The 13,657-nt window shown below is 38.4% G+C and overlaps 1 protein-coding gene across 1 annotated transcript in view; it reads right to left on the minus strand.

Annotated features, from left to right (window-relative positions):
* Positions 1–13,657, minus strand: part of CD109 (CD109 molecule) — a 147,645-nt gene that overhangs the window by 16,215 nt on the left and 117,773 nt on the right. Inside the window, exons 24-27 of the mRNA XM_011942956.1 lie at positions 5,204–5,285; positions 3,139–3,367; positions 1,966–2,131; positions 36–226 (exon numbers count right to left, since the gene is read on the minus strand). Of these exons, the coding sequence (XP_011798346.1) occupies positions 36–226; positions 1,966–2,131; positions 3,139–3,367; positions 5,204–5,285 (668 nt within the window). The remainder of the gene's footprint in view (positions 1–35; positions 227–1,965; positions 2,132–3,138; positions 3,368–5,203; positions 5,286–13,657) is intronic.

Here is a 13,657-nt window from a genome sequence, read left to right on the forward strand (position 1 = left end):
TATAGTTTAAAGGGAAAAAAACTATCATCTCTCACCTGAGTAGATGCAAAACCACCCAAGCTATTTCTTTGCCTGCTTAGCCACCTCATAATTGGGATTCCCTCAGAAGTCTGAAATTGCAGGAAGTGTGAGAGCAGTGCATAGGCTGCCACTTCAATATCCAGGGAGCGTGGCTGCCAGGAATCAGAAAGTTTGGACTCTGATGACACCCAGAATTGCATGCCTCCTACAAGAGAAAAATAAAAACATTCTGATCAATTATCCAGAAAAATTACATTTTATACAATTAAATATTCTGGACCTACTCTGGTCCAAGTTGTACTTAACTAGCATAAAAATATATATATTTGTATACGTGTATTTATTTATGCCAAACATGTATTTATTTATCACAAACACACACACACATACATATGTATACATGTGCCTATATGTCACTTTTTTAAACTACTATAAGTTAAGTATATCTTATCCAAAAAGCTTGGGGTCAGAAGTGTGTCCAATTTCTGTTATGTTTGAATTTTTGGAATATTTACAGAATACATACATTCCAAAATCTGAAATGCTCAAAAATCTGAAACTTTCTGAGCACTGATATAATACTCAAAGGAAATGCTCATTGGAGCATTTTGGATTTCAGATTTTTGGATTAGGGATGCTCAACCTATATATTTATAAATTTTCATCCCTTTCCCATTGCCTACATTTGAGGATGTTTTCATGAAAATAATTTTCCTAAGAGAAATTCCACACGTTTGGCTCAAGGCTAAATAGCTATAAATAAAAGGAAAAAAATAATATATTCCAGAAGATAATATACATTACTTATCTGACCAGGCCATCCCCAAAATATTTTAAGACACATTGAAAAGAATCCTATTCTGGGAATCTGCCATTAACTAGCTCTACTATTCTGGGAAGACTCTCCCATTTTCATTATCTGAAGGTTGCTGTTATGAGTTTGAGGTTCAAGCCCCCAAGAAAAAAATTAGGAACCCCAGCTAACTCAACAACCTTCCTAGAGATAATTCTGCTCTAGCCCCCAGAGGACCATCCCACTTGGTGCCCTCTCTCAAATATTACTATTTAGATGATGACTATACTTAGGTGGAATATTACATAACTACCACTTAGCCAAGCAGACAAGAAGAAAAAATGTCAAAGACTGCTTTAGCCTCTACGCAATAATCTTCTAGTCCCCAGCTTTGGAATAGGTAACAAGGATTCAATCTAAGTTACTGTTAATACAATATTTTTTACAGTCTCAGAAGAAGCCTCTAAACACTTTCCACAATTATCCCTTCTTGAATTAACAGAAATTTGAATCACTGGACATTATCTTATTTCTGCCAACCCACTCCCATCTCTCTCTGTTTCTTATACATGCACACACACACATACACACACACACCTGGATCCCTGTCTACTTTATATATAAAATACACATAATCCACTTACTAGCAGCATTTTTTGGTATTCACATTTCTTTTAATTAGCATTTTAGTTCCTATTTTTGAGCATTTGCTATGCAGCAGCATTGCACATTAATCCTCACAGCCACTCTAAAATAGGTGTTATTCCCACTTTACAGTTGATAAAACTGAAACTCATAAAGGTAAGTTGCAGAACCAGAATTTGAACCTAAGTCTCTCCAGAACCCAAGGTCTTAGAAAACTACAAGGCTGCCAAACCTGAAATAGTATCAGACACTCAAAGGGTAAGTGACATAGGGCATGACATATCTAGAATAAAGAGACATCCAAGCCCTGAAATTCTGTTGGAAAAAAAACCCTGGGGAGACCAGAAGTATTATGGCCATGTCAGGCCCATTCTGATCTTATTGTGTGTTTTACTTTTCACCAAAAGATGCAGATGTGATCAATTTCCAACCTGGCTAAAAATTTTTCTCATGTAAGTTATATGTTTCATAATGCATAACAACCTCAAGTGGGCCCGGCACATTACCTTCTTGTTCTGCTCTCCAAGTCAGCATATTCAAAGCTTCCTTCGCTTTAGGACTCCCCACTGATGACAATGCATAAGCTATAAGAGCTAGAGTATAATTGTCTGAAATTCCTCTGCTGAATTCAGACTCCAAAAAATGGATAGACTCTTGCACATCAATGTTAGGCTTGGAAGAAAAAAAGTATATTTTTTACTATCCAAAGTAACCCCTTACCACATATTGAAACAAAAAGTACTTTGAAACAAGCATTTAAAAACTAAGTTCCATGTCTATGAAGCACCTGACCTTGTCCTAGGCAATGAAAATCAACCACGATCATTGACATTTAAAGATTTGCCATGCATTTTGAAAATAATACTTTTTTTCAGTTTTTATAACAGGTATCATTACCTAGAAGAAAAAAAGTAGAGCTTTTGCCAGTGTTTCTCCCACTCAGTATCATAAACTCAGACAAGAACAGCAAACTGCTTGAGAAATATATTTCTTATATTTGATCTCTGTTATTGCGGCTCTAAGTTCAGGAAACGTTTAGCTTCTACATGCCTAGTAGTAGAATAGGAAAATAGTGGGGGGCCTAATAACGAGAATGGCTTTGGTGATCTCATAAAATGCAATAGGCAGTAAGCAGTAAAGGTATCAATCACCAGGACAGCCCTGGAGCAAACTTAAGCTTGTCAGCCTACCTTTCCATGTATACTCATTCTCATCCAGGCATCCATGCCCATTCAACACACTTTTCAGGGTATGGGTATTCTCAGCACTAAATTAACAGATATTGTAACTGTTCCATGATGTTTTAGAAATAAAAAATCCTTCACAATCTAAACTTGCTAGAACACATTGTCAAATTTTAAATAATTTTCTTTCCCCTCAGAAATTAACTTTTTCAATGATAAAACATGTATTGACTTACCTTACCAATAGCAAGTACAATACATACATTAAAAAGCATTTTTAGAATTCTCTTAGTTATTCCGAAAGAGTGGGTTAATGATTTTATTCTCAGACTTTGGAACATGGCCACAAATGCAAAGCAAAAGAGTACTCAAATTCAGATTTCACATGTGCTGTAAAATTGCAACTTGTTAAGTTTCCACACACATATTTGACCCATTAAGACCTACCTTCCTTGAATTTCCCATCTATCATTTATTAAATTAAAGATGAAATACCTGATACTTTCTATATCCCAGGAGAGAAGTTACAATATAGGCTGTAAGTGTTACTGGACTTTTATTGCCACCTTGAAGCTCACTATGAATCACTCTTCCTGGCTCCCAAAATTCACCGTTGGATTTCTGACGTTCTTTAAGCCAAGTGTATGTTCTGTGTAACACATTCTGATCAATATCTATGTAAGGATCGGCTTCAAGGAAACATCTTAAAACAAAAGCTGACAACCTTTATGAAAAGGGAAAAAAATTACATAAAATGCACTTTATAAGGTCCACCAAATAACACTGAGCAAGCAAAACAACAGCACTTTTTCCCCATCAGAAGATTCACCGAAGCGGGAATCACTGAAGATAGAACAAAGGAAAGAAAAAAAGAAAAAAAGAAAGAGCAAAGGGAAAAGGTAAGCAACTCTCTCTAGCAGGCAGACCTGGTTTCCACTTGAGCTTGGCCAAGAAATTCCATGTTGACTCAAAAATTTCAGATTTGAAAAGGAATTTAGAAATTATGTAATCCAGATCCATTATTTTGTAGACTGAGAATCTGACAGTCCAACAGAGTTAAATAAATTGTCCAAGGTTATTCATCTTTGGACTGTTCTAGATATTTACCAAAGAAGAGCTCCAACACACTTCACTCAACCCCAAAGCTGTGGATGAAGAATGTACACATAGTTCACAAGCAAACTGTAGTACTTCAAGTGGGGGAAATATTTTTCTCTCCTATAGAATGGGAGTTAGCCAACTGCAGCCTGTGGGCCAAATCTACCTGACCCAAATCTGGCCCTCAAGCCGAATACAGGTCAGGGCCTGTTTATGTGTGCACCACCCCAGCCCCCACCTGCCAAATTAAAAGGAGAAGGAAAAGAAAAAAACAAAGACAGGAAAGAAAGAGGGAGGAGAGGGAGGAAGAGGGAAGAGCATGCAACAGAGACTCTACGTGGCCCGAAATGCCTGAAATATTTACAATCTGACCCTTTACAGAAAAGTTGGCCAGTCCCTGCTACAAAACACTATACTGAGGTAAAAAGAACATCAAGCACTAAAACACTGAAAGCTTTCTATTTATGGTTCTATAGCCTGACTCAGACCAAGGCCAAGAGAAAATGTGAAGCAGATCTGTTTCATGTTATATAAAGTTTCGTGTGGTAAACATTACTAATACTCAATAATATCCAGTTCTCTTTTACTTTGGTTACACAGAGGAATTCACTTTCCTGCCCCAGTGAGATTAGGCATAGCCATATGACCAGCTCTGAGAAGGACAAAATGAGTAGAAATGATACATTCAGGATGAAGTCTCTAATTGCCAGTGCTATAGATTCCAGCCTCCTCTTTCCAGGCTGTGGCAAACCTGGAGCCTCCTACTGGAGACGTGGACATGTTGGCAGCTGCAGAGCCCCCTGCTGACCACAATGGAAAGGCAGCATGAACAAGAAATCCCTTCACTGTTAATTGCTTAGATTGAGTAGGTTGGTTGTTGCCACAGCACTCCTAGTCTATCCTGATTGATACAGTGAGTTAATCTTTTTCTGAGTAAAATAGGAAATTGAAGATAAGTACAAGAAGAAAGATTAATCATCCAAAATCAGCCACATAGAGATTCCAGTCTGGAGGAAACTGGCCGTTCATACTTAATTCCATCAGTGTTTGTTTTTCACACACACACATAAAATCTTAAAGAAACTACCTTGACTGCATTAACACAACACTTGTATTAGTCATGGAAGATTAAGAAAAAAGCTGTGCCACAATCACCCGGCATTTCTAACTGATTTTATCAGCTGCACCATCATCATAAAGTATTTTTATTTCTGTTTCTTACACACACACACACACACAAAAAGAGGATTTATAACTTATCTTTTCTAAATAAAAACATTTGATTTGTTAATGTTTGAAAATAATACTTTAAAAAGAAAATTTCTTTTTAAAGTCAGACTAAGGAAAAAGCAACCTCCCAGTCTACAATATATAGAGATATATCTGTCAATTTCATGGCTATTGTGACCTAGTGAAAGCCCATTCCATGACACAGATTTGTTCAGTTGGCAAAAACACTTACCAAGTGCTCCCAGAAGCGTCATAATTCCCAAAAGCACTGAAAGAACCGTCTTCCCTCTGATAGAGAAGTTCCCTCTGGTAACCTAAACACATAAAAATGGACAGATCTTCAAAGTAATCATTAACTTGTAATGGATGAAAGTTTCTAATTATGACTTCATATCGAGGAAATATGGGCAGAGAAGGGGAAAGAAGAAATCAAACCAAGAACTAATATTGAGTAGCTTCTATTTTAAGTGCTGTTGGAAATTTAAAATCCAGGCCTTTTCAAGCAGAATGCATAAAATAAAAACTGTGATATCCCAGCCGGGTGTGGTGGCTCACACCTATAATCCCAGCACTTTGGGAGGCCGAGGCAGGTGGATAACCTAAAGTCAGGAGTTTGAGACCAGCCTGACCAACATGGTGAAACCCCATCTCTATTAAAAATACAAAAAGTAGCCGGGCATGGTGGCACATGCCTGTAATCCCAGCTACTCGGGAGGCTAAGGCAGGAGAATCGCTCGAACCCAGGAGGCAGAGGTTGCAGTGAGCCCAGATCGCATCATTGCACTCCAGCCTAGGCAACAAGCAAAACTCCATCTCAAAAAAAAAAAAAAAAAAAACCTGTGGTATCCCAAATTAAAGTAAATTTAAAGATCACCATGGCATAGATGATACTTCTAGCCACTCAAAAGCAAGCAAATTAAAGGCAGACTTTTATTTAACTCTCTAGTGTTCACCATAATTGTTTCAATGCTTAGTAATCTAGAATTGTTTGCTACACAAGAAAAATACTATGTAGGGTATCATTAATTAAAGTTTAAGGCCAAAGTAGAAAATAAAAGCATTTTCTATTCTTAGACCAGCAATACATAGGAGGAAATGCTAAATAATCCAAGACGGTGGCTCTTAAATTTTGGGGCCATCGCCAATTGAGGTAAACCAAAAAACCAACTTGCCTGCCTACCCAGCAATTCCATGTTTTCATATATATACATTTAGTGGTGGCAATGAAGCATCATTACAGAAGTAAATTAGGGAGGGGGTTAAGGTTTATGTATCTGCATTAATAAAAGCAGATGTGTCATATTTGCAAATAGTTACAAATAAATGATTGCAAATAAAAAGCAGATGTTTCATATATGCAAAGCAATGCACACAGATCTCAAAGTCCAATGTGAGAAAACATAGGCCAAACACTAAAGGATTCACCAAACAACTCGCAATAAACTAACTTGCTAAAAATAAAGTTAAGACAGCAATAACTTATCACTAAAAAAGCAAGCATTAGCAGGAACATTTCCAGCTCAAGGAATTATCAATGACTCTCTGATAGCCAAAAATCCTTCTAAAAATTACAGGATTCCACTATTAGCAGATAAGGGCACACAGCCTGAGCTTTGCAGCACGGCCATGGCAAAGCCGGGCAACCATACTCATTTGTAAAATGTTGAAATCATTCCCCAATGAACTGCAGTAATAAACAAGTTTGACTTTATGAACATCATATTTTAGAAGCATCCAGAATGATAAGTAAAATTATTATTTGACTAATGAAACATAAGCATTAATGGTTTGAAATTACAGTTAATGTGCTCTCACCTTCAAGTCCCAAATTTCTCCCTGAGTCTTTCCAAAAGAAACCCTAGATAGATTTAAGTATCTGATTTAAGTTACAATAAAACAAAATGCGTAAAGAAAAAAAGAAAACAAGATACTCTGTTTCACGGTGATATTTAAAACTTATGGTAAAAGAAATATAAACATTTAAAGTGATGACAGAACTTTACTCAATTTGAAGAAGGGAGCATTAGATTATACCCTTTATGTTTCTAATTGAATTATTATGGTACAGTAATTAGCCAACTTTCATTCAGCACTCATTAGATGTCAGGAATTGTTCAAAGTCCTTTGCAGGATTAACTCAGGTAATTCTCACAAGAACCCTCTGACATAGATGCTATTATTACTCCCTTTTTTGCGGATAATGAGACTGAAACTCAACACATACAGACATCATGTGCAAGGTCACACCACTGATGGAGTGAAGTTGAGCAGCCAACATCTCACTGGCTCCAAGGTCACTGGCTCCTAGTAAATCACAGAGCTCTTCCAATTATTAAACATGATAAAAGAAGAAAAGTCCTCAGTATAGCACCTTTTACATGGAAAGCTCTCAACAAACAATAGGCATTACTCTCTAACAGGTGTAGAGGAAGGCTCTCTAAGCACCAGATGCAATAAAATAAAAAAATTGATGCATTTGATTGTTTTAAGTTTTTAAACTAGTCCAAGGCAAAAAAGACTATAAGCAAGGCTTAACAAATAAATTAAAAGACCATATTTTCAACATATAAGATGGATAAACAGCTAATATCAATATTATGTAATTTTTGTGTATGTTTATATGTTATTACATACATGTATATACATATACAAAGAACTTTTAAAAAAGTAGGGTAAAGGATAAAAAGTCCTACAAAAATAAGTGAATAAAAGACAAAAGACAAAAATAAAAAGACAAATTTCAATATAGAAAACATGTTCAACTTCATAATAGAAGAAACTCAAATTAAACCTACACTGAGATATCATTTCTCTCCCATCAGATTAGCATTAAGATTCAAAATTCTGATCACTCCTTCTGTTGGGTGAGCTGTATGGAAACCAGCACTGATCCACTGCTAGAGGGAATTCAGAAGGGTATAACTACCATGTAGGGGAATGACCTTACCCCCCGACCCAGTAATTCCAGTTCTAGGAATCTACTCTGAAGACACACTTCCAACAATACAAAAATATATATGCAGAAGATTATTCATTACAGCATTATTTGTAATTGTAACATAACTGAAACAATCTTAGTGCCCAAAAACTGGAGACTGACTGAATAAACTATGGCACATACACATGATGGCGTACTATGCAGCTGTGAAAAAAAGAATGAGGAATATCTTGGTCAACTGATGCAGAGTAATTTCCTGGACACACTGTTAAGTGAAAAAGGCAAAGTATAAAATAGTACATCTAGATATACTACCTTCTGTGTAATAAAAACGGGAAATGAGGCCAGGCGCCAAGGTTCACCTATTGCCAAGGTTCAGTACTTTGGGAGGCCAAGGCGAGTGGATCACTTGAACCCAGGAGTTTGAGACCAGCCTGGGCAATATGACAAAAGCCTGTCTCTACAAAAATACCAAAAAAAAAAAAAAATTAGCATGGTGGTACGTGCCTGTAGTCCTACCAGTTAGGGAGGCTGAAGTGGGAGAATCACCTGAGCCCAGTAAGTCAAGCCTGCAGTGAACCATGATTGTGCCACTGCACTCCAGCCTGGACAAAGGGAGAGGCCCTGTCTTTAAAAAAAAAAAAAAAAAAAAAATCTCGTGTTCAATTATAATCCTTAATGTTGGAGGTAAGTCCCAGTAGGAGGTGATTGGATCTTGGTGCTGTCCTTGAGATAGTGAGTTATCGCAAGATCTGGTCATTTAAAAGTTTGTGGCACCTCCCCACAACACTGTCTCTCTTGTTCTTGTTTTCACCATGTGATGTGCCTGCTCCCACTTCGCCTTCTGCCACAATTATAAGCTTCCTGAGACCTTCCTAGAAGGAAATGCCGGCGCTGTGCTTCCTGCACAGCCTGCAGAATCATGAGCCAATTAAACCTCTTTTCTTATAAATTACCCAGCCTCAGGTATTTCTTTATAGTAATGCAAGAACTGCCTGATACAGTTACCAACGAGGAGTAGGGAAAAAGAAAAGGGGAAGAAGATATATTCTTTTGAATATACTTCTCAAAATCAGTTTGTCTTTTGGAAGCATGTTAATGTTCTACATGTTCAAAACATAAACAAAAGTGGGAAAAAATTAAATGATAGGCATTATCACTACTCTAGTTCATTTTATCATGTTTTAGTTTTCACATAAACTTTAAAAACGCAGTATATTATCTCATTTTTCAGAGGCAGCCAGGGATCACAGAGAAGAAAAATAATTAATGTTCACAAAAAAAATCAGCAAGAGAGTCCAGGGCATTCTCCCTCAATTTTCAATTAAGGACTAAATTCTTCAGATAGCCAGAGTTTAACTATGAACTCAATCTAAGAAAAAAGAGGAAAAGGAAAGAAGAGAGGAGAAGGAGAGGGGAGGGAAGAAGAAAAAAGAAAAGAGGTTTGAGGCCCTCAATCCCTACAGGAGGTACTTTTGTGACAGAAAGACCAACCTCGAGGAGAGGACCATGTGCCTCCATGCCCCCAGATCACATCAACAACGGCAGTTCCAAGTATGAGATATTGTGAAACTGGTCAGAGATGAGATCATGAAGATGAGATCAGTGCTTATGGAAATTACCCCTCAGGTGGCTGACCTTCAACATTCCCCATTAATATCAACAACTAGCACCATTCTTCCACTAGAGGCAGCCAGCCCAGAGAAGAGGCCACAGACGATCACTGTTCTGCAGTGAATTTCTTGAGCAGGTTTAGATAACACTGAGAATCCAAACCACTAGCTCTGCTCCCAAGAAAAAGTAAGGGAGAAATTCGGAACCTAGAGAGAACTCATATGTCTCCTTGTGGGAGTCTCCTGTGAGGTTTCCTTCCTCATCTTAAACCAGCGTGCATCATTGTGGATCCCTCAGCTGTTTGTCCTCCAAATCGTCCCAGTGTATTAAGCCTAATTTCCATTCCATAAACAAAACAGGGCCAGGCACAGCGGCTCATGCCTGTAATCCCAACACTTTGGGAGGCCAAGGCGGGTGGATCACCTGAGGTCAGGAGTTGGAAATCAGCCTGGCTAATATGGTGAAGCCCCATCTCTACTGAAAATACAAAAATGGTCAGGTGTGGTGGCACACACCTGTAGTCCCAGCTACTTGGGAGGCTGAGGCAGGAGAATCACTTGAACCTAGGAGGCAGAGGTTGCAGTGAGCCGAGATCATACCACTGCACTCCAGACTAGACAACAGAGCAAGACTCCATCTCAAAAACAGGACACTGATGACTTGTCTATAATGTTTGTTGTTAATACAACAATTCAGCTTTCCAGTACAGTCATCTAAGTTGGAGACTTTACATCACAATAGACGAGAAAGGCAAAAACATAGCTCTCTCCAAAAGTTTATGAAGAAATAAGAGTATCACCTTTAAGATAATCATTTTAGGAACAGCTCTTGAGTTTGAAAAGTCATCATATGCTCAGAACTTTCATAGACTTCTGAAAATTGAAATGCAGAAGTCCAGAGGCTGTTAGGATAAAAACCCATGAGCCCTTCATAAAGGGCCAGATAAGACACATCCTGTTCTGGGTTACAAATTTTCTTTGGAAGAGCCATGAATGTAAAATTTCAAACTTTGTTATAATAAAGATAAAAACACTGTTCACAAACAAATGAAAAAGTAACATTCCAAACATAGTTTAACTTGATTTACCTTAAGTGTCAAAATTACATGTAAATAAAAGAAGTGAAGTCGGCTACTTGTGACTATTTCAAGAATTTTCTCTGGTAATAAGCTGATAAAAAAAATTCTCTGTATTAAACGATATCATTATGAACTTGCTTACTTTCTATGACATGAAATGGAAAGTGAGAACACCACAGCTTTTTAAGCTATGGCCACTAGCCATACTTGTGACCAATGGCAGCATCCGAATTCTGAAGCCTTCTTTCTCTTGTTTTTATTTCAATGGAGGAAATAAAATGTTCTCAATTAGACTTAGTTTCAGTCTCACTTTAAAAAGTTGAACTGCAAGCACTATGATTTAAATATCTGAGGAAAACAAATGGTTTAAATCTTCAATTAACAGGTTCAGGATTTCCAGTCCTTATCAAAAACAGTTTTCATGTTCTGGTTCCATTTCCCTTTTTGACAGCAAAGACAATTCATTCAATGATGTAGCTGTTGTTTCCACCAACAAAATGATGGCTTAGGTTACAGAACTCCTGGGCCAAGCATGATTTAAGTAAAACAATGCGCTGTTCCATAAATGACATTTAAATAATATAACCATGACTCACACCGAAACTACTTTAATTTCTTAAAAAATTAAAAACATCTACGGTATATTTAAAGGACTTTGGCAAATGTGATGGCAAAAGAAAAAGAGAGACTCTGAAATGAGACACTGATTTCATAATGAGAAGCATTATACCAAGAAGCTTTTGTCCAATACTTTGAAATATAATTTAGTTCAGCTTGTGAGATGATGTATTTTTGGGAAGCTCCACTGTGCTTTCATCAGCCACTTCACCAGCTCAAAGAGTAGCACATGGAAATCACTGGTCACACTTCTTAGCTGCTAAGAGAATGCCAAGGCCAGGTAGACCCATTAGTGCCCAGAGATCATCATACTACACTGTGGGGCGCTTCAGAGATCTTCTGGACCCAATATTCACATTAGGATGATGGACCTAAAGTCCAAAAAAGTTAATATTGATAATAAGTCATTCACCCATTCTGGATTTATTGAAGTGCCCACATAGCTATACAATGAAGGTCAAACATGGTACCCACTGTCACAGAGCTCCCCCTCTAAATGCACGGACAGATGATGGACAGGATAATTTTAAATAATGTTAAGTGAAGAAATAAAATGGAGTAGTACAAATTAGAGTTACTAAGTGGTCAGGGAAGGCCACTCTGAGGCAAACATCAACTGAATGATGAAAAGGAGCAGCCCTGGAAAGATCTAGGGGGAAAGCATGCCAGGAGAAGGAAGAGCAAGCGCCATGTCCCCAAAGCAGCACAGAGCTCAAAGTGTTCCAGACACAGCCAGCTCCAAATAAGGCTAAGGAGGGAGGCCAAGCCAGGTCACCCAAGACCCTGTAGGCTGAAGCTGGGAGCCCACTGCAGGATCATAAGCAAGCAAGTGACAAGATCTGACGTTTTCAAAGATCCCTTTTATATTATATGGAGAATGTACTGAAGGGAAGGAAACACAGAAAAAGACAGACTACTCAGGAAACCATTGGAGTAGTCCAGTGAGCAATCATGCTTGTATAGAACAATAAGCAATGGGATGGAGAGAAGTAGAAGAATTTCATATCGGTTTTTAGAGGGAGAATGGACAGCATTTATTCGCTGACATCAACCTCTAACTCCCTAGTTAGAGGCAACCAATTCTAATATAGCTGATATTCGTTGTGCACTTATTATGTGTTGAATAAAATGCTGACATATCTCATTGACTCCTCAAAACAAGGAGTTCTTTTATTATCCAAGTGGGTTCTTTTACTATCCCTGTCTTGCAGGTGAGAAAACCAATCCTTGGAGAGACTAAGGACCTGGTCCAAGGTGGGACCCAGGATGCAAGTCTAGGTCTGACTGCCTCCAGCCAGTGCTATACTCCAATCTACTTCCTCCCAAGAGGAGACTCGCCTACTTTACAGCTGTAGTGCTCAGCATTCTCAACACTTGGAAGGACTACTTGGCATTTAGAGAACGATGCTTTTTTTGCACTCCGGCCACTGCACTTTCTAACAACCAACAGATGTGAGGAGGGATCTCAGGCAATCAGTAGAGACCCTCACTGGGTTACCTCGAAAAACTACAGTTTGGCCACCTACCTGGCCAGGACTGACCTGAGGGACTAGCACTGCTTTGGAAAAACAACAGATACTGAGGATCTGGACCATTCATTTTGTAGGATGGCTGCTGACAGCGAAAGTATCTAAGACACCTACTGAAATTATTTTTAAGGAATGAGTTTTCACTGCTTACATGTTTCAAGCTATGTAAAATTTATTCTATCTTTTTAAAGCATTAATATTTGGTTAGCCAAAGTTACAGCTCATAAAGCATATATAAATATGGAGTTATGTGGCATTTTCTAAAATATTTTACCTTATTGTATTAAAATATCCCAAAGAATATATACCAAATTATAAAGCACCAGTCTAATCCCTGTGTAGTTTCTACTTCAAACCAAACTAAATCTTGGATACAAATTGGAATCTTGTTTTCAAAAGGTACAAAGTTCAATCATGACAATTCCAAATAATTTTTACTTATCTCCTTAATTACAGCCATTATGCCAATGTGTAAAGATCTCATTTGTGGCGGAGCAAGATGGCCGAATAGGAACAGCTCCAGTCTCCAACTCCCAGCGCAAGCGACACAGAAGACCGGTGATTTCTGCATTTTCAACTGAGGTACTGGGGTCATTTCACTAGGGAGTGCCGGACAATCGGTGCTGGTCAGCTGCTGCAGCCCGACCAGCGAGAGCTGAAGCAGGGCGAGGCATACCCTCACTTGGGAAGCACAAGGGGGAAGGGAATCCCTTTCCCTAGCCAGGAGAACTGAGACACACAACACCTGCAAAATCGGGTAACTCCCACCCCAATACTGCGCTTTAAGCAAACGGGTGCACCAGGAGAATATATCCCACACCTGGCCGGGAGGGTCCCACGGCCACGGAGCCTCCCTCATTGCTAACACAGCAGTCTGCAATCTAACCGCAAGGCAGCAGCGAGGCTGGG

This window comes from Colobus angolensis, unplaced genomic scaffold, assembly GCF_000951035.1.
Source record: "Colobus angolensis palliatus isolate OR3802 unplaced genomic scaffold, Cang.pa_1.0 Scaffold213, whole genome shotgun sequence".
NCBI lineage: Eukaryota > Metazoa > Chordata > Mammalia > Primates > Cercopithecidae > Colobus > Colobus angolensis.